Source organism: Felis catus, chromosome B3 (genome assembly GCF_018350175.1).
Source record: "Felis catus isolate Fca126 chromosome B3, F.catus_Fca126_mat1.0, whole genome shotgun sequence".
NCBI lineage: Eukaryota > Metazoa > Chordata > Mammalia > Carnivora > Felidae > Felis > Felis catus.
In genome coordinates, this window is record NC_058373.1 from 31,336,735 (window position 1) to 31,358,429 (window position 21,695).

General features: G+C 56.5%; 2 protein-coding genes and 1 long non-coding RNA gene across 7 annotated transcripts; 1 reads left to right on the top strand and 2 right to left on the bottom strand.

The window, feature by feature from the left end:
* Positions 1-4,313, bottom strand: CPLX3 (complexin 3). Its single transcript, XM_003986946.5, has 3 exons — positions 4,039-4,313; positions 2,774-2,861; positions 1-1,103 (listed from the first exon to the last, which is right to left on the bottom strand). The coding sequence occupies exons 1-3, from the start codon at positions 4,200-4,202 to the stop codon at positions 879-881; spliced, it is 477 nt and encodes a 158-aa protein (XP_003986995.1). The 5' UTR covers positions 4,203-4,313; the 3' UTR covers positions 1-878.
* Positions 4,314-4,839: 526 nt separating this feature from the next.
* Positions 4,840-21,028, bottom strand: LMAN1L (lectin, mannose binding 1 like). Of its 5 annotated transcripts, XR_006599004.1 has the most exons (14): positions 16,793-21,028; positions 13,820-13,974; positions 13,595-13,702; positions 13,435-13,493; positions 11,983-12,082; positions 11,468-11,588; positions 10,564-10,619; positions 9,830-9,962; positions 9,374-9,525; positions 8,191-8,258; positions 7,216-7,339; positions 6,463-6,590; positions 5,213-5,398; positions 4,900-5,034 (listed from the first exon to the last, which is right to left on the bottom strand). XR_006599004.1 is itself a non-coding variant. In XM_045059019.1 (13 exons), the coding sequence occupies exons 1-13, from the start codon at positions 17,196-17,198 to the stop codon at positions 4,840-4,842; spliced, it is 1,836 nt and encodes a 611-aa protein (XP_044914954.1). In that variant the 5' UTR covers positions 17,199-21,028. The 5 variants fall into 5 exon arrangements, 4 of the variants coding, with proteins under 4 accessions (XP_044914954.1, XP_044914956.1, XP_044914955.1 ...); XM_045059019.1 differs by lacking the exon at positions 9,374-9,525 and having other exon boundaries at positions 4,840-5,034; positions 5,213-5,395; XM_045059021.1 differs by lacking the exon at positions 4,900-5,034 and having other exon boundaries at positions 5,110-5,395.
* Positions 5,123-11,260, top strand: LOC123385855. Its single transcript, XR_006599005.1, has 2 exons — positions 5,123-5,260; positions 8,205-11,260. It is a non-coding gene; the product is annotated as an uncharacterized LOC123385855 (long non-coding RNA).
* Positions 21,029-21,695: the final 667 nt, after the last annotated feature.

The window sequence follows — 21,695 nt, forward strand, 5'->3', positions numbered from 1 at the left end:
TACATCTTTTCAAATTTTTATTTTTCGCTGAGTGGAGAGAAGAGATCCAGCTATGGAATCCGGAGAGAGTTCTATGGGAACAGAACAGAAATTGCCTGGGCCTGGGTCCAGAAAAGGCCTAGAGCCGCCTGGGCTACCGTTCAGTGCCAGCTTCGTCCTTGGCACTCGGCCCCTCACACAGCATCGCTCAGCTCCTGAGAGCCAGAGCCCACAGTACAACAGCAGCCACTAGAGGCTACGGCTACAGCTGCTGTCCTGCCCAAGGAGTGGTGTGGGGTTGGCTCCGAAGGCCAGGGAGGCCAAGCCAGAAAGTCTTAGAAGTGAGCCAGTCCATCGCCATTTTAGAGATGATGAAATGAGACCCAGAAAGAGCAGTGGCTTTCAAGGAGAATGAACGTGGAGGCTCAACCTTGGGCCTCTTGTCTCCTGAGGGTATCTGCCCACAGACCCTGTGTATGTGCGTCTGTGCCAGGGTGTGCCAGGGTGTGCCAGGATGCAGCTGTGGCATACGCCTCTGCACATACCACAGCTTCTATGTCCCTCTGTGGGTCTCTCTATGCATGATCCTGTGTGCAGGAACTTAGGGCAATGGCCAGAGAGGGATGGGCCTATTCCTACAATCTTAGGAGGCCTCTCCAGGCTGAGTAGAGAGGGTGGGTCCTGAGGAGAAGGGTGAGGAATGGGGACTTTGTTCCTAGTGGAAAGAGAAAGACCGGAAGGCAGACTTGGGCCACAGAGGGGAAGGGTCCTGAGCTAGCATGGGACAGGGGGAACAAAACTAAGATGGGGTATGGGTCCCTGAACACTGGGACATGCTCTTAGCCCTCATGTGGGCCCAGCCCTCTGGTCACCCCAGCGGGCAGCCCCAGAGGAAGTAGTCACATGATGTAGCACTTCTCAGCTGATTGCTTGAGGTCCCCCAATGTGGCCTGGGCCTTGTCCTTGAGTGAGCCGAGGTCTAGGCCAGGGAGACTGGCCAACTGCCCGAGGACGGAGGCCTTCTCCTCCTCCTCCTCTGTGTCCTCCTCAATCATCTTGGCCAGCTCCCGGGGCAGCTCCACGTCTCCACCTGCCATCTGAATCTGGCTCTCATCCGTCTCGTTCTGAAGGGAAGAGGGGAGGGTGGAGTGTGGTTGGAGGTCCATGAAGACCCAAAGTTGAAGGGACAGGGAGGAGGCCTGGACTGGGCTCCCAGCCCCTAGATTCTCGAGCCACATGAGAACTCACTCTGGTGAGTTCAGCCACCCACTCCCCCACCCCCATCCCAGGATCAAGCTTTTGACACTTGGACATGGAGACCTTGCACTTTTATACCACCTTACTTCACTCTGAGATATTGAAGACACCAGCATAGTGAATAAAGCAAAATGAAAATACTTAGGAGTCAAACTGTGCTAATCAGCCAAGTCACATGCTGACTATCATTAACTACACTGGAGGACGTTACTGATAATAGTGATGGGTACCATTTATCAAATGCCTACTGTATGGCTGACATTCAAAATAACCCTGTGAGGTGGGTATTTTTATCTGTATTTTACAAGTAAGGAAATTGAGGTGCAGTTTAAGTAAATTACTCAAGTAAGCAACTTGGGCAAGGTCACACAACTAGGAAGCACAGACGCTGGTTTTAAACCTACATCGTGGATTCCAACATCTGTGCTCTCTTTGCACAACACCTACTGACTGCCATTGCATTTCTCTTTCCCTTTGGGAACCCTGGGGCTTTCCACTTTATGTCCTACTCAGTTACCGCCAAGTCTTCCCTCTTCTACTAGACTCAGAGTTTCCTGGTGGCAGGAGTTGTTTCTCTTAATGTGGCTCGTGCAAGCATTTGAGGAATGACTCCATTCCTGTTTTTTTTTTTTTTTTGTTTTGTTTTTTTTATGACTCCATTCTTAGCTGGGTTTAACTCAGTAGCTTTCTAGGCTTTCTGGAGTGGTTTTCCCTCTGAGAGACTTCCAGAAGGCTGGTGCCCTGTGGAACGTCAGAGGCAGCCAGGGGATCAGTAAACATTTGTTGAATGAGTGAATGTAATGTTCACATGTCTGATCTTTCAATTCAGGTGGAAGATTCTAGGCACTGGGAGTAGCTTGTGCCTCAGTTCTCTCCTTAGGCAACACTTACATGCCCATGTACTGCTGTAGTGCCTATGGGAGACGTCTTCCTGGCTGCTTGGCCAACCAAGGGGCATTTTGCTCTCTGCAGACACCACACCCTGGAAGCTAGCCAGGAGTCCTGGAGCAAGCTGAGGTTCAGTATTCACAGGCTTGAGCTCTGACCCCAGCTCCATTACTAGCTGGTTGTATGGCCTTGACAAGTCCCTCAACCTCTCTGAGTCTCAGTTTCCTTATTTGTAGTGTGGGTGATAGCTACCTGGAAGTGTTATTGAGGGGTTACATAAGGGCATGAAGGTCAAGGGCCTGGCACACAGAGGGTGTGCCTTCTCTACCCCACCCTCCATGGGTGTTCAGGAGCTCGGAGTGTACTCAACCCTGGGGTAAAATCTACTGCCTTCCACTTCTTCATCTGCCTGGGCTTGACTGGGGGTTGGGAGAGTGGTAGGTGGGGGAGAGAAGGGGCCTGAACTGGCTCCAGAAACACAAACCTATCAGCCTTGGGAAGACTGGGCTTTGAGTCCGAGAACGAAGAACTCGTCTCCATGAGTTTTAGGAGCTGAAAGTTGTGGTGCCCAGCTGTGCTGGGAGAAAGAGTGGGGAGCCCCAAGCTCAGAATCCCAGATGTACTTGCCAGCCCAGGCTCGTAAGCTTACCTTGGGCAGTCGGTATTTATCTCGGAAGTGGCTCCGCAGCGTGGCCCGCTCTGCCTTCCTCTGCGTGAACTGCGCATCCCGCTCCATCCTGCGGGGGCACCGGGGCGGAGTCATCTCAAGGGCTGAGAGAATGGGCGGGGTCTGCGAGGAAAGGGCCGGCGGGGTCTCCGTGTCCCGGCGCCGACCGCTTTGCTCCAGCCTGTTAGCCTGTGTGTCTGACCTGGCGGGCCTCCGTCAGTGTTTGCTGCCTCTCTCCCATCGTAACTGTCCTTTGTTGCCTCTGCACCGGCCACTGGACTATGGGGCTGGAGAGTCAGCTGGTCTGGCTCACTCTGCAGACCCTAATGGGTGTCTCTCGCGGCCTCCAACTCCGTCTTGTCTTTTCCCTTCCTGATAGATTGTGTCTTGTGGGGGAAAGTATTCGGGGCAGACTTGGGTTTGCGTCCTGGCTGCACTACCACTTTCGGTATGTCTTTGGATAAGTCACTTATTTTCCTCTTTTGCAACTTACAAAAAAACTGTTATCAGGAGTAAGCAAAATAATAGCTAATATTTAATGCTTTACTATGTTCCAGGCACTGTGCTATGAAGTTAACATGCGTTAAATAATTTAATTCTTATACATATATAAGGCATGCTTTATGATTACCATCACCATTTTACAGAAGAGGAAACTGAGGCACAGAAAGGTTTAAGTAACTGGCTTAAAGTCATCTAGCTAAACAGACACAAAACCTGGATCTAAACCTAAGCAACCTAACTCTGGGGTCCAGCTCCTTATCCCACCCCAGCTGCCTCTCTGTCCCAGCACTGCCTGCACACAAGAAGACACTGAGGCTCAGTATCTATGAGTGCCCCATCTCAAGATCTGTCTCCGTGATTTTGAGCCCCCTCAGATTCATTACTTTTCTCGGAGCCTCAGGCTTAGAGGAGCTCCAGTTGGAAGATGCAGACGGTTAGGACCAGATCGGATTAAGGGATTACTTGTTTCGTCAGAAATGCACGTGCCCCCACCCCATCCCAGGTCCCTATTGCCCCTGCCCCCACTCCCTCTGAGCCCTGAGTGCGAAGCTGGGGCCGGGTCCTGGGTCTGAGATGGGGAGGCTCTGGGGGCAGCCTAGAAAGCACAACCCAGCCTCCTACCGCATCTAGAAAAGTAGGGTGAGAGGGCTCGGGGTCTGAAACCGCCCTAGAGGTGGCCCAGGTAGCTGGAGGGGGTGGGGGTGGGGGGAAGGTCGTTGGAGCCAGGAAGGGATCCCACTCACTTCTCTTCCACCAGTTGCTTCTGATACTCCTCATACTCTTCTCGGCTCATGCCTTGCGCTTCGGCCGCCGATTTGTCCCCGTCCCCCTTGTCCTCGCCGCCCCCCAGGCTCCCGGTGAGGTTCTTCAGCTGGCCGCCCACCATAGTCTTCACCATGAACGCCATGGTCTTCGCTGGCCCTGGCACCGGGCGCCGGGCGCCAGGCACGTCCGCACCTACTTCAGCACTAGGTCTCGCGGACAGCTCCTGCCGCCGGCCCGCGCCCCACGCTCTGAGCCTCCCGCCGCCCGCCCCCGCCCAGGCCCGCCCCCACCTCCCCAAACCCCTCCTCACGGGGGGCGGGGGGCTTGCACGGGGCTGAGGAGGCTGGACCACGTGCCCGCTCCGCACTCCCGCCTCCCCCACGTGCCTCCTTCAACGCCAAGCTCCGCCTGGGCATTGCTAACAACGGATTAGGGCCTGCGCGGGGTGGGGTCGCTCCCCAGGGAAAGGGGCTGCACTGATGCGCGTCCAGACCCTGTTTCCTACTCTCCCCCCACTTCCTCCTCTCCCAGGTCGCTGATAGCCAGGATTTCAGCTGGCAGATCCAAGTGGCAGCAGGGGGCAAAGATCCAGCCCTGGGCCCTATACCATCCTCCCCACCCCGCTGCCCCAGCAGCTGCCCAAAGAGCTGGACGCTGGGAAAGGGAGACCAGAAAGCGGGAATCCCAGTTATGTCTCCATGGGTTGCCTCAGAGTTCTCCCTCATATGCCAGCTCTGCTGACCCCTAGAGCTACAGGAAGTGGGGAGGGAGAGAGTTGTTCATGGTGATGCTGGCTGGGCTGGGCCAAGAGGGGCACCTGGAGATTCCACTCTTTGTTCTGGGGACAGAATTACCACAGTTGTGACTCCCTCTCGATCCATAGTCCAGGGCTCGAGGCTTGTGGGGTATCTGGTCTTTTGGCAATCAGACCAGTCCTTGATGTCCTTGCCCGCTTGGAGCCCACTCCCAGCTACCTATCCAGAGAAGGTGAAAACCTTCAGAGAAATTAAGGTAAAGCCAGAAGGTAAACGAGCATATCAAACAAAACGTGGGGAGATGGAAATCACCTTTAATAAGATTGGAGCTACCCAAAAGCTAAGGTGTGGGCAGGAGCTGGGAACCCAGAAGGAGAAGTACGGGCCAAACCCTCACCCCCTGGACACCATCCACTTCCTGGGGAGATTCCTTCAGGGCTTTGAGGTGAGTCATGCGTGTATGCTGGAGGAGAGAGGCTGCCTCCTCAGAATCCCCAGGGCGCCAGGAATGCGTGGTGCAGGACACAGAGGAGGGCTGCCTGTGGACAAACAGTCCTGAAGGCTCTTGTCCAGCTCCTGCCTACTGCCAGGGAAAGGAGAAGAAGGTTACTTGGATCTCTTCCTTCAGGGCTCTTGAGACCAGGCTTCTACATTCACCTCTCTACCATCTCTCCATTACAGCCTCCCTTGTTCTAAGACCTTCTATGGCTCCCTTGGCCTGCCCCATCAGGACCAGACTCTTTCCTTGGCATTCAAGGCCTGTCTAGGTGGCTCCAGCCTTATGTCCACCATCGAACTCGTACATAATGCATAAGCTTGTCATCATTTCCACTTGGTACCTTTGCTATTTTTACCTGGAGGCTGTCCCTCCTTCTACTCTGCTTTTAAAGCTCAGCACGCTTCACTCCTCCAGGAGCATCCCAGACCACACTGATTCTTCTTGTCTTAACATTCCACCAATAAGGACTGTCAGTCCGATTTCTGAGCACCTTAGCACACTCACCATCTCTAAATGTTTCATTCATTCAACAAACACCCGTCAAGCAGAATTAGTGACCTCCTTTTTATCCTCTTTTAAATTCTCTTTTAAATTCTCCTTGCCCAGTTTCACAAACTGGTCCCACCTTTTGCTTTGACACTGAACTTGACACTTTTTCTCCAGAATATTGTGCTTTTTTTCATGCTTCCATGCCTTTTCTTATCCTGTTCCTCTGTATTGATGCCTTGACTTATCTTGTCAGGCTAGAAAACTCCTAGTTATCTTGACCCACATCCAATGTCCCTTCTAGTCAATTCCTTGATCTCCCTAAGCTGGGTCAAGTGCTTTTTTCCCATACTGTTACAGCCCCTGAGCTCCCTGCCATTGTGGCACTGACCAGATAGGGTGTGACTATCAGTTACTCATCGGTTTCTCACATTAGCAAGTGAGTTTTGTGAGGGCAGGACTTAGATGGGACAAGCGGTTGAGCAGACGGCCAGTAGAGCTTGTTGGAAAAATGGGTCCTAGCCTGGGTGCTGCTCCTTGCCCCTGGTAGACCAGGCATGTTACCCCTGGGCCTCAGTGCCCCATGTCCCAATCGAATGGCTATGACCCAGAATCAAGAGATGTCAAGTAGTATAGCATGTCTCAGTCATGGGAAGACCCACCTGAAGTGCACGTAACAGAAGAAGCCTATAGTCTGAATGAGGAGGAAGAACAAGAAGATGCTGGGCCGCAGGCACGAGGAGGCTCCTGGGGGTTGGCCAGGTGGGCGGCGGTTCTTGGCTGCCGCTTTCTGAAAGGGGACATTCTAAGGTCTTGGATCGGCTTCTTACCCAGAAGGAAAAAGGGGACCTGGAATCTGGGCCATGTGTGGGCTCTATTTCCCTCCCCCAGGCTTGGGGCACCCTGGTTCTCATCCAGGGAGCTTGGAGAGGAAGCTACTTCCCCAACCCTAGCTCCCCTGGCTCCATCTGTGGGGACGGCTGGGAAGGCCTGGGGCCAGGGATCACCAGGGGTCTGAAGGCTCTAGAGATGAGAAAGAAATAGAGTGAAAGACAAGGTGATGGTGAGGGCCAAGGTAGGAGCAAGATGGGCCAGGGACACAGGGAAGAGAAGGTTCCACCATCGATCTCTAGTACTGCCATTTCCCTTCTGGTCACTGAAGGGGTTGGACCAAATGGTCCCCAGGGCCCTGCTGCCATTGAGAGTCTGTGGGACTCTCCAGAGTGCAGAGAGGGCAGAGAGAAGGTGAGATCTGTATCACAGACACAGGCACAGATACAGGTGTGCCTGTCAGCAGTCCCGGGAGGGGAGTGCAAGGGCAGAAGGGGCCTGGGGACGCAGAAGTGCTGGAAGAAGGGGGCTGAGCCAGAACCTCAAGGATGGGGCCCCCATGGCACCCCTTCCTTCCCCCTTACCAGTGGGCCCCGAAGGTCCTTCTGCAGGAGGCCCAGGATCTGGGCCAGCTCTGAGAAATGATGCTTGGTGCCCACAGGCAGATAGAAGAGCTGGGCTTTTGAGACCACGTGGGCAGCTGCATCCCTGGTGGGGGGTGGAAACCAAGGGAGATGACTCATTATCTCTTCTGGTTGCACCCAGGCCTCCTAACCATTTCTCACAATCCCTGACGGCAGCACCTGGGGGGAAACAGGCACCATCCATAGGGCTCCTTCTTAGGGGCCGGTCTTACCCCAAACCTTCTTCCTATATCCTCAGACAGCTTTAGCTCAGAGAAGGGTCTTCCTAACGTTGTCTGTTTCAACTCCAGGCTCCCTGAGCCTTGTTTTCCATCCCCAGGCCCCAGGGGATTTGGTTCCTCTCCCTCTTCCCATCTTCCCATCCCCAAACATCTAGATGTGGGTGAGGGACCCAGAATCCAGCACCCAGCCTGAAGCTTCCCTGCTCTGTCACATCAGGGTGACTTCCCTGTCCCCAGAGCCCCATGGGTAGCTCCCTGGGCTTGGCCTAGAGTGGGGTGCTGGGAGGCTGGAGGGGGCAAAAAGAAGTCAGGGACTGCCCTCTTCAGCTCGGCCTGATCTTGGTTATGGTTCCTCCAAGAACGCCATCAAAACATCCCCTCATTCCAGGAGCCATCCCTGAAGGAAGGCTCAGATTTACTAACTCTCCCTGGGGAGGGGGTTTGTGTCCCTCTCCAGGGAGAGTTACTTTTAAATTAGGATTTTCAAAACTTTAAACTTGATTCAATTAAATTCAGGTCAACTGGACAGACTTAACTCTGCCCCCGCCCCTCCCTGTGTGCCAGGCTTTGTGCTGGATGCTCAGGAAGTGAGGAAAGGAATAGGGGGCCAATGGAGGAACTTGAGGCTGAGCAAGTGGGTGGAGCCGGACTTCTCTGCCCCTCCCCCAGAACCCCTCCTCGCAGGTGCCCTTACCTCATCTCTTGCAGGTCCTGGAGCAGAGACCTCTGTCCACGGAGCAGGGCGCTGACCTTGGCAGAATCCTGCAGCAGGGCCAGCCTGTTCTCCAGGGCCCAGGCCACAGCCCTTCTCTTCTCAGAGTCTACCTTCCCGGGGACACTGTAGCCTCTTCCTTCTGGAACGCCTTACCACCTCACCTGGCCCTTCCTCAGTTTGGATATTATCTGACACGTTGAGTTTATCCCCTGTGCATCTGGGCTTCTGGATTCCCCCTCTTCTCAAATCCCTCCCCCTGAGGGTCATGGGCTTCCTCCCCCTTTCAGAAGTGGTTCTGCCCTTAAAGGAGGCAGAGGCCCAGTCCAGTCTTCTACCTACCGCCCCCCTCTCCCCGACCCCAACCGCAGGGCACAGTCCAGGATGGGGCCAGTGCCGAGCAACTCTCAATGCTTAGGCCTCTGTCTCGGTGAGTGGCCTGGAGAAGTGGCTGCCCCTCTCTGGGGTGGAGAGAATCTGGCAGCAAGAGTTCTGGGCCTGGAAGTAGGATCATAGAGGCCTAGCCTTGGAGTGTGGCCCCGTCCCCACTCCCCCACTCCAGCAGCCCAGCCTCAGCTGCTCTGGCCTGAGGACACAAGATGCCAGAGCTCAGCAAAGCCCACAGGAGCCGCCGGCTTCTTCTGCCTGGCATCTAACAGCTTGACTGAGTTCAGCTCTCGGGCCCCAGGCTGGGCGTGCCACGGGGCATGACTGTTTGGAAGAGAAGCCAGGATGGCAGTGGAGATAAAAACGAGGATTCTGGTGCGTCTGAGCATTAAGCAAGCCGTATGGGAACCAAATCACATGTGGAGCTACATGCAAATTAGCACCCAGTCTATTTCTGGCGCTTGTCTACAGACCCGTGTCCAAATACCTGGCATCTCCTCTCCCCAGCCCCGGCCGCGTGGATCCGTGGGCATTTGCTCGTGCAGGGCTACCCTCCTGTATGCTCCCCCGCCTGGCAGGTCTACCCCCTCCTGCAACCTGCAGCACTGCACCCCTGCCCTCCTTTCCCTCCAGACCTTGGGGGAGACTAGATCCTAAGTATAGTGCTTGCTCCTCTTTCTGGACAAAGGGAGCTCACCGGTGCCAGGAACCCAGTGGCTAGGGAGCTTGCTTTTCCAGGCCTGCAGGCAGAGCCTTGGGTGCCCAAGGGGCCACTCACCCAGGCTCCCTCAGGCCTGGCATGGCCTGGGGTCCCCAGGTGCTTCTTCCACTGCCTCTCGGCCTGGGCCAACTGTCTGGAGAGACCCTGGAGAGCCTGCAGGATCTGGCGGTGTCTGCCCAGCGTCTCTTCCAGGCCAAGGATCCTTTTCCCTGGAGATTGGGGCAGAGCTGGGCCCGGTAGCCCACTGCAGTGGGGTAGCAGATCCTATCTTTTGGGGCTTATTGGAGAGGAGGGGCAGAAAGACATGGCTTCTGCCTCTAGCTCACCCCCAGAAAGTTGTGTCTGGGTGGTGGGGTGGGGATCGGACAGAGCCTGGGCCCCGGGGTCTGCTAGATATGGCCTCCTCGAACCTTCGTCTCCCGATTGGTTAAAGCACTCCTGCTTCCAAGGGAAGAGGATCCTGTGATGCTCAAATGGACCCCTACTTCCCCTGCCTGCTCCCTGGGTCCCTACCCTCTTCCTGGACTTCGGAGCTCAGCTTTGGGATCACATCCTCCCTGGCGCCCAGGGCCAGCCTTGCCCGAAGCCCTGCCAGCTGCTTCACCAGCCGGAGCTGCTCCATCTCCAGAAAGGGCGGTGGGGGAGGCTGGAGAAAGAAGACCAAACTCAGGCCTGAGACGCCTGGGAGAGCTGCGGGTGAGGGGAGCCTTCCCACGGGGCCTCCACAAGTCCAGTCCCGCTCCCGGACCAAACATGCATCCCACCCAGGGAAGACGCACCCCGGCCACCAAGCCCTGTGGTTTCAGGCTCTGCTGCTGCCGATCCCCCACACTTATGTCTCCAGCTGCCGCCCAGGCCCCAGCGGCTCGCCCAGGACTCAGACCTTTGTGCTGCTCCTCCACTCAGCTACTCTCTCTGCCCTTTCAAGCTCATGCCTTCCAGGTGGCTTTCCCTGCTCCCCTGGCTGGTCAGGACCCGTCCTCTGTGCTCCCACAGCCCCCTGACGGCCTGGGAGGTGCTTCAGGAACGGGGCCTAGCCCTAGGTCACCTCTGGCCCCCCGCACTGCCCAGCACAAGGCCTGGTCTGAGCAACTCAGAGAGAGAGAAAGAGCGGGAGAGATCAGTAGAGATAGCGGCTCGAATGACAGGGCTGAACACATCATGACATAGAAGCATCTGGGGCAGGAAGGGGTCCCTGGACTGTCTCCCCCAGCAATCCCTGAAGGCTGACCCAGGGGTGGCATCACCTTTGGATCCGGCTCACTCAGACTGAAGGTCAGGAAGGACAGGATGTCATGGTCATCTGGAAGGGGGGGCAGAGAAGGGAAGGTAAGACCCCCGCCCTTGCCCAGCAGCCCACTCACTCGGCCCTCACCCCCCCCCGCCCCCCCCATCCCCCCGCCCGGCTCTATTATATTCCAGGCAGGCAGGAGATCTGGGTGACTCTGGGCCTCTCTAACCTTCGTCTTGCTCACTTCATGGGAAAGGTGTGAGGGGCAGACAAGCAGATGGGTGGACTGTGAGGGTTGACCCACACGCAGAGCCAAGGGTGAGCCCACACTGAGTGGGAAAACTGGATGGTCCTGGGCTACAGCCATGGCAACAGAATGAGTGACACCCTCAGGCCCCAGAGTGGCAGAAGCAACCAAATGACGGCCACCTCCTCAGCATGGCTCTGAGACCGTGTCACTTTCCTCCTTGGAAACCTTCCACTGCTCCCTAGTGCTCAGAGTCTAAAGACTAAAGTCCGAGCCTTCAAGAACTCCCACCCTCCAACTGCACCCTGCTTGCCAGCTGTGGGTCCCTCCGTGGACTCTTCATTATGTTACACCCCTTTGCGGTTTCCTCAATGTCCTCATGGCTGTCCCTCTTCTACTTGCCCCACAGTTCCCAGCTTGGGGCACTTATGGGGCCATCACTGGAATAAAAGCTTCTTGTGCTTTATCCTATTTGAGACTTTCAGCAACTCTGCAAGGCAGACATGACCTTGCCCCGATGGTAACAGAGGCCCAGAGAGGGCTCATGACTTGCCCAGACCACACAGAGAGGAAGTGGCTGGCCCCACACCCAGAGCTCTTTGGAAGGTGTGCTCAGGGTGTTTCATTAGGTACCATTCCTCTGCTCTCACCTGCTCAGAAGGAAGGCCCTCACCTGCCAGGGTGCCCGTGGCTGCCGAGACCCCAAAGAAACCTCCAGGAGCCAAAAGCAGTGGACCCACGTCAACACAGACCTCATCTAAGTCGTTGGGAGTGAGGCCACTGTTCAAGGACACCTGAGGGGCACAGAGGAGTGAGCCCCTCGCGGTTGGAACCCCCCACCTCTCCCCTGACCCCGGCAGCGGGTTGTCATCCCCACCTTTGATTCACTGGCTTCCCTGGGTTCTAAAGGTGGGCAAGCGGCCACCCAGCTTGGTGTCAGCATGGCATGGAGGGGCACGCTTGCCTGGTCTCACGCTAGCCCTCGTCAGTATGTGCTCTGGGATTAGGAGTCTGTGCAGGGAGGAGGGTCCCGTGTGGGTGCCACCTGTATGTGTCGGGCCCCTGTGTGGTGTCACAGGCACGGGTGTGTTGGGACCATGGGCACTCACATAGCAACCCTGTAGCTCTGAGTCCTAGAGTTTGCACTCCCTGCCCAGGGAATCTGAGAAAGCAGGAAGGGCTACTCACCCGCAGCCTCTGCCCCCAGTAAGTGATCCGAACTCTGAGGGGGTTCGGCAGGTTACGGAAGTCCCGGCGGCAGGAGCCCAGCACCCCGCTGGCTGCATCCCTGTGGGCACTTGGAGTTCAGCCAGGCCACACAGGACGCAAGGCCTGGACAGTGGGGGTCGTCCCAGGGGCCCTTCGGCCCAGGCCTACAGCACGCCCCCACCCCCCCGCCCCACGGGTCACTTGGGGGGTCACTGTTGTCTAGCATGAGTCTCCCTTGCTTCTTTAGCAGGAGAGAGGGGAGCTGGAAAGCAAGCCTTGCCTGGCAGAAGACGCCAGGGCCTTCCTGTGACTCTTCCCTAGGGGGACAGAGCCTGGAGCAGCACTGGAGCTCTGCCCTCAACCCCCCAGGCCCACCCCCTCCCCCACTGTCCCCCCCCCTCCCCCCCCCCCCCCCCGCCGCCCCAGACTCCTCGTTCCCCTGTGCCTCTGGGGAGGGCTCCTCTTTCCTCTTTTTTTCTGCCAGGCTCAGACTGCAGCAGACAGACTCAGGACAGAGGACGGGAGCCGCGTTCTGTGGGCCCGAGAGGTCCCAGGTTTCTCTGGGCACACAGACAGACAGCGCTTCCACCTGCGGCTAAGAGGGAGGCCGCACAGAGCAGGGAGAAGTCAGCTCTGCGATTTGCACTCTAACTGTGTGACCTTGGGCAAATGACCACATCTTTCCAAACTCGAGCTTCCCCGTCTTTAAAATGAGGATAATAATTGGAACTAGCTCATAACATTGTTATGAGGGTTAGCTAAGACAATGAATGTAAAGTGCTTGGCGCTGTGCCCCGCAGACAGGTAAGCTCTACTTCCATAAATGCTAGCAATTATTCTAATTGTTATGAGCTAAGGGATGCGTGCTGGGAGACACTGACGACGGGCCTGGGTGGGATGGGAAGCCTCGTCATCGTCATCGGGGAGAAAGGGAAGGCTCTGGCAGGCAGGCGGCTGGCTCAGGGGAAGGGCGGGGACCATCTGACCTCAAAGCTCAGCTCTGCCAACGGCTGTGTGACCTTGGGCCATTCACTCCACCTCTCTGGGCCTCAATGCCCTCACCTGTAGTTGGGGACTAATGATCTCCCCTTCTCAAGAGTGTTGCTGATCAGATGAGACGGTGTGAGTGGCAACACTCAGTGCAGGCTACGCCCTGTGTCGTTTCATGTCCCGCCCCCCCAACCTGGGGTGTTAGGTTGAATGAATTGAGGACTCAGTGGGGCAGTTCCTGGGAAGAGCACGCAGACTCTGGTCCCTGTCCTAGAGGAGGCACAGCTGGGACAAGCGAGAGGCGGTTCCAGGGCAGCAGCCATCAGCTCAGATGAGTCCCCGTCAGAGGCTGGGGCAGGGGCTTGTGTACACAGTGTGGGTCACCGCTGAGGCCCTTGGGGCCCAGGAATGGGGTAGGGGTGTGTCCGGACAGGCCCTTACCCACGCGGCTCGTAGCGAGTGTGCGCATCACTGGCCAGTACACGGATGATGGGGCTGTTCTGCATGGGAGGTGACGAGCAACCTGAGCCCACCTGAGCCGTGGGCACGGGGTGGAGGGGGAGGGGGAAGGGGGGGAGGGGGACAGGAGATCACTACTCACCTGGGTATCCTCGGTGGAGGAGTCGAAGAGGATCCCGATGCCGTCCCACGAGGCCAGCCCCTCCAGGACAGAGCCTACTTGGCCCCTGCCCCGGGTGTACCACACGGCCTGTGGGTCCCCAGCTGCTCAGCCCGGGGGGGGGGGGCTGCAGGACACTGAACCTCGGGCTCACCACCCACCTCCCTGACTCACCCTCTCTGCCGGGTGTGGTTTGGGGCCACTCACCATGCCCTGGGCTCCCCGCCGCCCTGGCCCGGTCACCCTCATCTGCACATGCACCTCCCAGGCAGAGAAGGGGACAGGGGCCCTGCTCCACACGGCGCCGCTGCGGTTCCGCATGGATGGGGCCAGCCGCACTGCCTCCAGGCCCAGTATGGCATCTGTGGACGGGGGCAGCTCAGGACCAGGGCCCCACCATCCCCTACGCCCCCAGCAGTCTCACTCACTGGCCTGGGCTGGGCTCTGGGGTAGGAAGGAAGTAACATCAAGGCTTGCCATTAAGAGGTGGGCAGTCAGACGCAGGAGAAGTGGGACACGGAGCCCAGCAGGGCTGGCAGGGCCTTTGCCAGGGGGCGGATGCCTTCTCACATAAGCCTCACCACAAATCCGTGCCGCCTGCTTTTCTAAGACGCCACCTGACACATGAGGAAACTGAGGCTCAGAGAAGTTAAGGAACTGAGTGGATTGGAACTCAGCTCCATCTGATTCCATAGCTTTGAATGGCACGGGTCCACTTCCATGTGGAGTTTTTTGTTTTGTTTTGTTTTGTTTCGTTAAAAAAAAAATTTTTTTTTACCTTTATTTATTTTTGAGAGACAGAGAGACAGAGCCCAAGTGGGGAGGGGCAGAGAGAGAAGGAGACAGAATCCAAAGCAGGCCCCAGGCTCTGAGCTGGTCAGCACAGAGCCCGACGCGGGGCTCAAACTCACGGACCGTGAGATCATGACCTGAGCCGAGGTTGGACGCTCAACCGACTGAGGCACCCAGGCGCCCCACATGTGGAGTTTTTTTTCGATAAATACAGTACGATAGCGTAAATGTATTTTGTCTTTCTTAGGATTTTCTTAATAACATTTTCCTTTCTTCTCCGGCTTACTTTATACCGAATATAATACATACAACATAAAAAAAAAAAAAAAAACGTGTTACTCGACGGTCTATGTTATTGGTAAGGCTTTGGTCGACAGCAGGTTGTTAGCGGTTAAGCTCTGGGGGAGCCGGGTTATTATTATGCTCGAATTTTCCACTGTGTGTGGGGTCGGCGCCCCTAACCCCTGCGTTGTTCGGGTGTCAGCTGTAACACGTTTCTCCATCAAGAGACATTTGCGTCCACCCCTTTCTGTTTCTCAGGGGAGGAAACAGGCCCCGTGAGGGAAAAGGACACGCCCGAGGCCACCAGACACAGGAGAGTACTTTGCGAGAACAACCACGTTAGGGTTTAGGACTCCAGGCTGTGGAAGCATGGAGAGACTCCAGTGTGGCCCATTGAGGCGGGGGCGCGGGGTGGGGCTCCGGGTGCAGGTCCCCAGGGGGCATTCCAAGGTGAGGAAAGCCTGAAAGCAAAGGTGACGACTGGCTGACAGGACTGTGAGGAAAGGGAGTGTGTGTGAGAGAGAATTCACAGAGGCCGGGGGTGGGGGAGGCGAAGGAAAGGGGAGAGAAACTGAGGCAGGTTTGGCAGGAATCAGAGGGGAGATCAGAGGCTTCACCCCAGCTGGCTCCCCACCCCTCTGGTGCCAGCCTGGAACCTGGCCCAAGGCCCAGTCCCTGCCAGGACTTTCCGGAGACTGCTAATCCAGGCTGTTTGCTCAGCAAAGGCCAGGTTTGGGGGCAGGGAGGCTCGGAGGCTGCAAGGCCAGGAGTCCTGGGAGGCCTTAGAAGCCACCACTGCCTCCGAAGTGACTTGTGGGAGGCAAGGATTGCCCACTGTATACTACACTTACGCATTCAGCTCTATGTGGATCGTTCATGAGGCCTCACCCCAAAGTGTGGGCTCCCTGAGTCTGACTCAGCCCTGTGTCTCTGGCCTGGGCACAGAGGGGCATGGTGGTAGAATTCTGGCAAAAGGATGAGTGAATGAGTGAGTGAAGGAATGAATTGAATGGACGGTAAGCATATCACTGAGTGATCTTGGAGAATGTGCCTCTGCTCCCCGCTGTGGTCTGTGACACCCCAGACTTGACAAGGCCCCCGGGAAGTGAGTGCTGTACAGGCCCTGCCATCCTAGGCTTGAGGCAGGGCCTGGCTTGGTGCTGTGAGAATCAGCCCCTTCCTTTGTTTACCTCCTGTGCCTCTGTGAGGGAAGATTGGGCCAAGACCCAATCAGAAATCATGCCGTTCTCAGAACTTACATCTCACAGACACAGAAACACATAACGAATCTGCTTTCTCTTTTTGTTTTGCCCGCTAGGTGGCTCTGAACCAGATCCATGGCCCAACTCTGAAGGGTGGGCAGACCTCACAGCATATTTTGGCCATAAACCCTGTTCCTGGATTCATTTCATGCCTCCGGCCCTAACCCTAAATCTCATTCTTCTTGCTCATTCCTAATTTAAGCTCCTTTCTACTGCATAGGTCCTTGTAAGTCCTCAAAAATCGTTAATGAACAAGATCAAGTAGAAGACAGACTCCTTGTAGGTCTGGGTTTGGAAGTTCCTGAAGTTAAGATGCTCTCGTGCCTGCCTCCACCCAGCACACACACAGGGCAGAGCTGGTGCCCTCTCTGGCAAAGCAGCTGGCCGCGAGGGTGCCTCCCTTCGGGCAGTCCCCCCGTTCTCGTGGGCAGCAAGGAGCAGGGAGAAGGGAGGTTGGTGCTGGTCCCAGCTGCCTTGCGTCTGCGCGTCTGGGACTCAGCACGTGAGCATGTGTGTGTTTACGGGTCCAAGGGGCAGAGGAAGGAGAGGGGGTCCAAGGAGAGGCAAAAGGAAAAGAGAGAAATCCTAGGGCAGAGAACGAGAGAGGCAGAGAGGAGAAACGGAGACCGGTAGATGGGGTGGGATTGTGGTGGGTGGAACGGGAGACAAGCCTGGGAGGGGTCCCGGGGCGAAGGTCCTGCCTGCCCCAGGCCTGGCCCCGTCTTGGGCAGAGGCTGGTACCGGCAGGCCCACTCTTCCCCAAGTCACAGCCACCCAGAGCTGGTCAGCCCCTCCAGCACTATGAGGGACCCTGGGCATGGCTGGTCTCCACCCCACCCCTCACCTCCATGATGGCTCCAGAAGGGTATTCCAGCCCCAGGCAACGCCAGTCTTGGTCCTTTGAAGCTGAGCTTATACTCAAACCTTCTCTGAGGAGGACTGGCCCCCACGGGGTTGTGGGGGCCCACGAGCAGGAGGAGGAGAAGGCAGAACAAGGGATCAGGGCCCCTGATCACCAGCATTGTGAAGGGAACTGGTGTCTGGGCCCCTGAGTGGAGCCGCAGCTGGGAGGCCAGGGGAGGGGCCCTGGGGACGGGGCCAGGTGGGGAGGAGCTGGGTTCTGTTGGCACTCCCCTCTCTCCCTTCAGCCCCAACAGACATCCTGTTCCTTCTAGGCCTGACCTCAGGCCCAGCCCCTTCCTCATCTCCAGCCTGACCCCTGACCTGTCGCCCACCTGGCTCTGCCCCATTCCTGGGCCCTGGCCATCTTTCCACCTCTCTTCAGCTCCGGCAGCCGTAAGGCCTCAGGGATCATGAGGACAGGCCCCAGCCCTCAGCAGCTCTGGCCTCTCCCCTTGCTCAGGACGGGCCTCCACATCCTGCCTCCTTCCCGTAGCTAGGTGTCCCGACTATCTGGTCATCGTCCTGCCAACCCCGGACTTCCCCGTCCTGCTCGCTCCGCTGTGGTGCCCAGCTCTGTCCCACATTCCCAAACACACATGCCTCCGGGCAGCCCGGTTTCCTCAACACGCAAATGACACGAAGAGAAGAAAGGGAGTCTTAACAGACAGAGCAAATAAATGCCATGTGTGGACTTGTTTGGAGCCTAATTTTAACCCACCAACTGGGGGGGGGGGGGGGAATCGAAACTGTTGGGGAATCCGAACAATGAATGCTTGATTAAATTAAGGAATTATTGTTAAAGATTTTAGGCGTGATAATGGTATTGTGGTCACGGTTTTTAAAAAAGGTTTTGTCTCTTAGAGAAACGTACCAAAGCTGTACAAATGAAGTGATAAAATGTCTAGGGTTTGCTTCCAAGTGTCCCAGAGTTTGGGGGCAGCGGGGTGTGGAGGGCACAGGACTGGTCTGGAGCTACTATTCACGTGGGATGGTGAGGATGTGGGGGTTCATTACAGTCTTCTCCCTACTGCATATGTTTATGTGATTATATCCATACTAAAAATGTTTTTAAAAAGAAATCTTATATTTCAAATCTTTTCACGCCAATAAATGTTCGTTTTCCTGAGTGGCTCGTTTGCCAAGAATTCTGGCTAGCTGAAGTTTTACTGTACTTTGTAAGTTCCCAGTAGGATGGAGTTACCGAAGCTCTACCAATTAATTAAAATCAAGGCTGTAAATGGAAAATTTTAGGACATGCTAAAGGCAAACCTTCATTTCTCAACAGTAAGTAAGCCCTCAGCCGCCTCCCCCCGCTCGCCCCTCACCTCCACGGCCATGCTGCGGAAAGGCAGGCCCCAGTCTGGTCCCGCTCCCTCACCTGTCACTCAGTCCCCTTCTGGCTCCGGCCCCCACTGCCCCATGAAAACCACTCCAGCAGGCCTGACGGTGACCCTGTTCTTTGTTTCTAGTGCATACTTCTCAACCTGTCTCTGCAATGAGGGATGACGTGAACATCTGCTTCCTTGTCTCCCCTCCCCTGTGCTCTGAGAAGCCTCCTCGTGCCCCGCAGGACTCCCCTACCTCTGACGGCCCCCTTAGCTGCTCCTTTGCCACTGCTCTTCCTTCCCGGCCCCACACACCGGGGCTCCCTGTGTTTGCACCTCTCTTCACTCTCCACGTGCTCCCTGGCCAAGTTCACCTGCGTCCATGGCTTCTAGCCATGGATCCCCAAACCTCTTACAGTCAACCCGGCTTCTCCCAGAGCCTCAGGCCTGAATGAATGTCTAACTCTGCAGGGGACCTCTCTGCTTGGATGTCACAAAGGCCCCCAGACAACATGTCCAAATGAAACTCGTGTTCTCCAGCCTCTGGCCCATCCTGGTCCAGGGCTAGGGTCTCATGGATGGCAACCCCCACCTTGTCAAGCCTGAGCAAGCTCTTCAATTTGTTTTTGCTACTCTTATATTGCCTTACCTGATCCTCTAATCCCCAAGCCTTTTCTTTATCTGTACAATGGGGCCCCGAGAGTCGACTGGAGGGGTACGCGAGACGGTATGTCTAATGTGCTTAGAACACAGGGCCTGGCAGACACTGAGCACTCAGCTCAGTAAAACGTCAGCTGTGTTCACCTTCCTTCCACCTCCTATGGCTTCCCCAGTCCAGGCCACCACCAGTCCCCTCCTGCCTGGCCACCATAGCCTCCTCGCTGTCTCCCTGTCCCCCCTCTGGACGCTCCCACCCCCAGGGCCAGATTATAACCAGAATTATTTTTCTAAAATGCAGATCTGACCACACCACTCCTTGCTTGTCCCTGAACACAATTGCTCCTGGCCACCTTTGTATGAGGTTAAATTCATGGGGCCTGCAAAGCCAGGTGGGCCTGGGCCCTGTTCTCTCTCCAGACTTACTTCCTCCCAAAAGACCCTCATTGGCTCCTTGGGCCCAGCCACGCTGAAGCACGTCATCTGGCCAGGGCACCTCAGCACCTTGGCCTGGGCAGTGCCCCTCATTTGCCAGAAACACCTCATTCTCTGTCCCTGCCTGACCTCTGCATGTCTGAGAAGCCACCTAACGCCTCTCGCCTCCTCCACCTCACCAGACCTCTGGGCACCAAGTTGAGCCTGAGTGGGATCCCTACTAGTCACGAACAACTTGAGGGTAAGAACTCCATTTTGCTCGTCTATGATACGCCAGCGTCCAGCGCAGAGCGGAAGAGAAGGATGGGAGAAAACAAAGGAGGGAACAAAAAAGCCATAAACCAAGAGAGAGAAAGGAAGTAAGGAAGGGATGGGGAGGACTCATACCACCAGGCGGAAAGCTTGGGAGCACCTGGCTACCTGGGCCTGCGTTCCCGCAGCCCAGCATCTGCTGGACACTGCCCCTTCCTGCCCCTCCCTGCTTCCTGCTCCTGATCCCGTGGCCCATTGCAGGTTTCTGAACCCGAGCCAACGGTCAAATGTGCCTCCAGTGAAGTCAGGTTGGGAGCTTGACATTGGCCGTGGTGAGAGTACGCCACGGGGATCAGCAAACTCCAAACCAGAACTCCCTGCCATGCCACCCGGGGTCTGATTATTATTGTCACCGGGGCGTCGCCCATGGGTCCCTCTGTCCTTCATCAGGACACGGGCTCCCATTGCAGGCACACGCCCTTGTGCTCTAAGGAAGGCTCCCCTTCGATCATCACCATCCCTGCACCTCTATCTTCTCTGTCTGCTCAGCACATGGGTGCGGCCAGAAGGTAAATGTCATTTCCTTTGGCATCGGATCTGCCCACGCCTCTGCCTCCTTCCAATCTTCTACCTCATCCTCTTTCCTCTTCTTACAGCTGGATCTCCCCAAACTGGCGACCTTCCCACATCGCTCACACCCTCCTCTAGTGAGGCCTCAAATCTGCACCCCTGCAAACCCAGGTTTTGCTGAAGTCACCGGCAACCTCCTCATGGCTAACACCGGCAGCGGGCTCCGGTCTTCTGGGAAGAGGGGACCTGCTGGCTTGTCGCTCACCTGTCACAGGGCACTCTGCTGCCTTCCTCTCTGTATCTGGCCTGGTCAGCCTCCTCTCCTAGGCCTTTGAATGTTAAGCGCTCCCCCAGGCATGGTCCTGGGACCTCTCCTCTTCTGCACGTCCTCCCACAGTGACCTCCTCCTTGTCCATGGCTTTAGATCCAAGCCACACGCTGATAACTCTCAGATTCCCCTCTCCAGCCTCTGGGTTCCAACAACTTGCTCATTGCCTCTTGGCAGTTCACAGGCACGCCTGAAACTCAGCACGTCCTGAACAGAACTCAAGATGTTTCCTCCAGAAGAGGAGTCTCCTGGTGCACCCCCCACCCCCAGCCATCCTGCTTATCAGGGGTCACAGTGGCTCCTCTCCCTCCTTCGCCTACATTATGAATCCATTGGCAAGTTCGCTCAGCTTTCCCTTATATCCCTCTGGAGGCCATCCACTCCCACCGTCCTCTCCCACACTGATCAGTCCTCACTGTGCTCCCTGGAACTTCACCAGGAGCTCAGAACTGTCACGGGCTCCCCGTGGCTCTCAGTGTGATAAAAGCCAAACCCTTGCCCCAGCCTCCCTGTCCACCTCAAGGCACCGCCCATCTTCACCATCTTCCCGGAGACCTCAGAACAAGCTGTCCTGCCTCCTGTCCCAGCCTCTCTTCCTGGAATGCTGCTGCCCAACCCCCCTACCCCCCCCCCCCCCCCCACCTCCTGATCATCCTTCTGATCTCAGCTTACGCGCTGCCCCTTCCGGGAAGCCCTTCCTGACCTACAGACAAGATCTGACCCCCACGTTATACATGTCTTTTTCCATAGCACGCTATCAGTTTGTAGTTGTCTGAGTGATTGTCTTCCCAACTGGAAACTCCACCAGGTCTATTTTGCTCATTGCTGCATCCCAGTCCTGGCACAAGGCAGGTATTCAAATGTCACTGAACGAATGGTCTGGTCTTAGAAAAACGAGCCTCGCGGTGTGCAGAAGGGACGGACTGGGGGAGGTGAGGAGGCTCCTGCTCTGGGCTGGAGGGCAGGGGTGGGGGCAGACACTGGCGGCTGGGCTGCAGGGGGCTGAGGAGCAGACACGAGGCACACTACAAAGTCAGAACTCCCTGGATTTCAGGTCCTGCTGGCTGGGACAGGGCTGAGACAGGGTCAGAGCCTCAGCTGCCAGTCTCAGGGAATGAAATGAGCCTCCCCCAACCATTATAGCTTCCGCACTGATCACAGCACCCGGGGAACCTGAGTAAGGGGAGGAAATACGGTGGCTGGTGCTCATTCTCCATCTGTGGTCCCCCAGGTGGGGTGGGGAAGCCCCCCCCCCCAACCTCTGTATCCTCAGGCAC

Coding starts and splice junctions, on each gene's coding strand:
- CPLX3 (XM_003986946.5), bottom strand. CDS start 4,202: ATGGCGTTCATGGTGAAGACTATGGTGGGCGGCCAGCTGAAGAACCTC. Junction 2,862..4,038: donor AAGCAACTGGTGGAAGAGAA/GTGAGTGGGATC, acceptor GTGCCCCCGCAG/GATGGAGCGGGATGCGCAGT. Junction 1,104..2,773: donor ATAAATACCGACTGCCCAAG/GTAAGCTTACGA, acceptor TCTTCCCTTCAG/AACGAGACGGATGAGAGCCA.
- LMAN1L (XM_045059019.1), bottom strand. CDS start 17,198: ATGGGGCAGAGCCAGGTGGGCGACAGGTCAGGGGTCAGGCTGGAGATG. Junction 11,589..11,982: donor ACTGGGGGCAGAGGCTGCGG/GTGAGTAGCCCT, acceptor TGTGCCCCTCAG/GTGTCCTTGAACAGTGGCCT. Junction 9,963..10,563: donor TGAGTGAGCCGGATCCAAAG/GTGATGCCACCC, acceptor TTCTTTCTCCAG/CCTCCCCCACCGCCCTTTCT.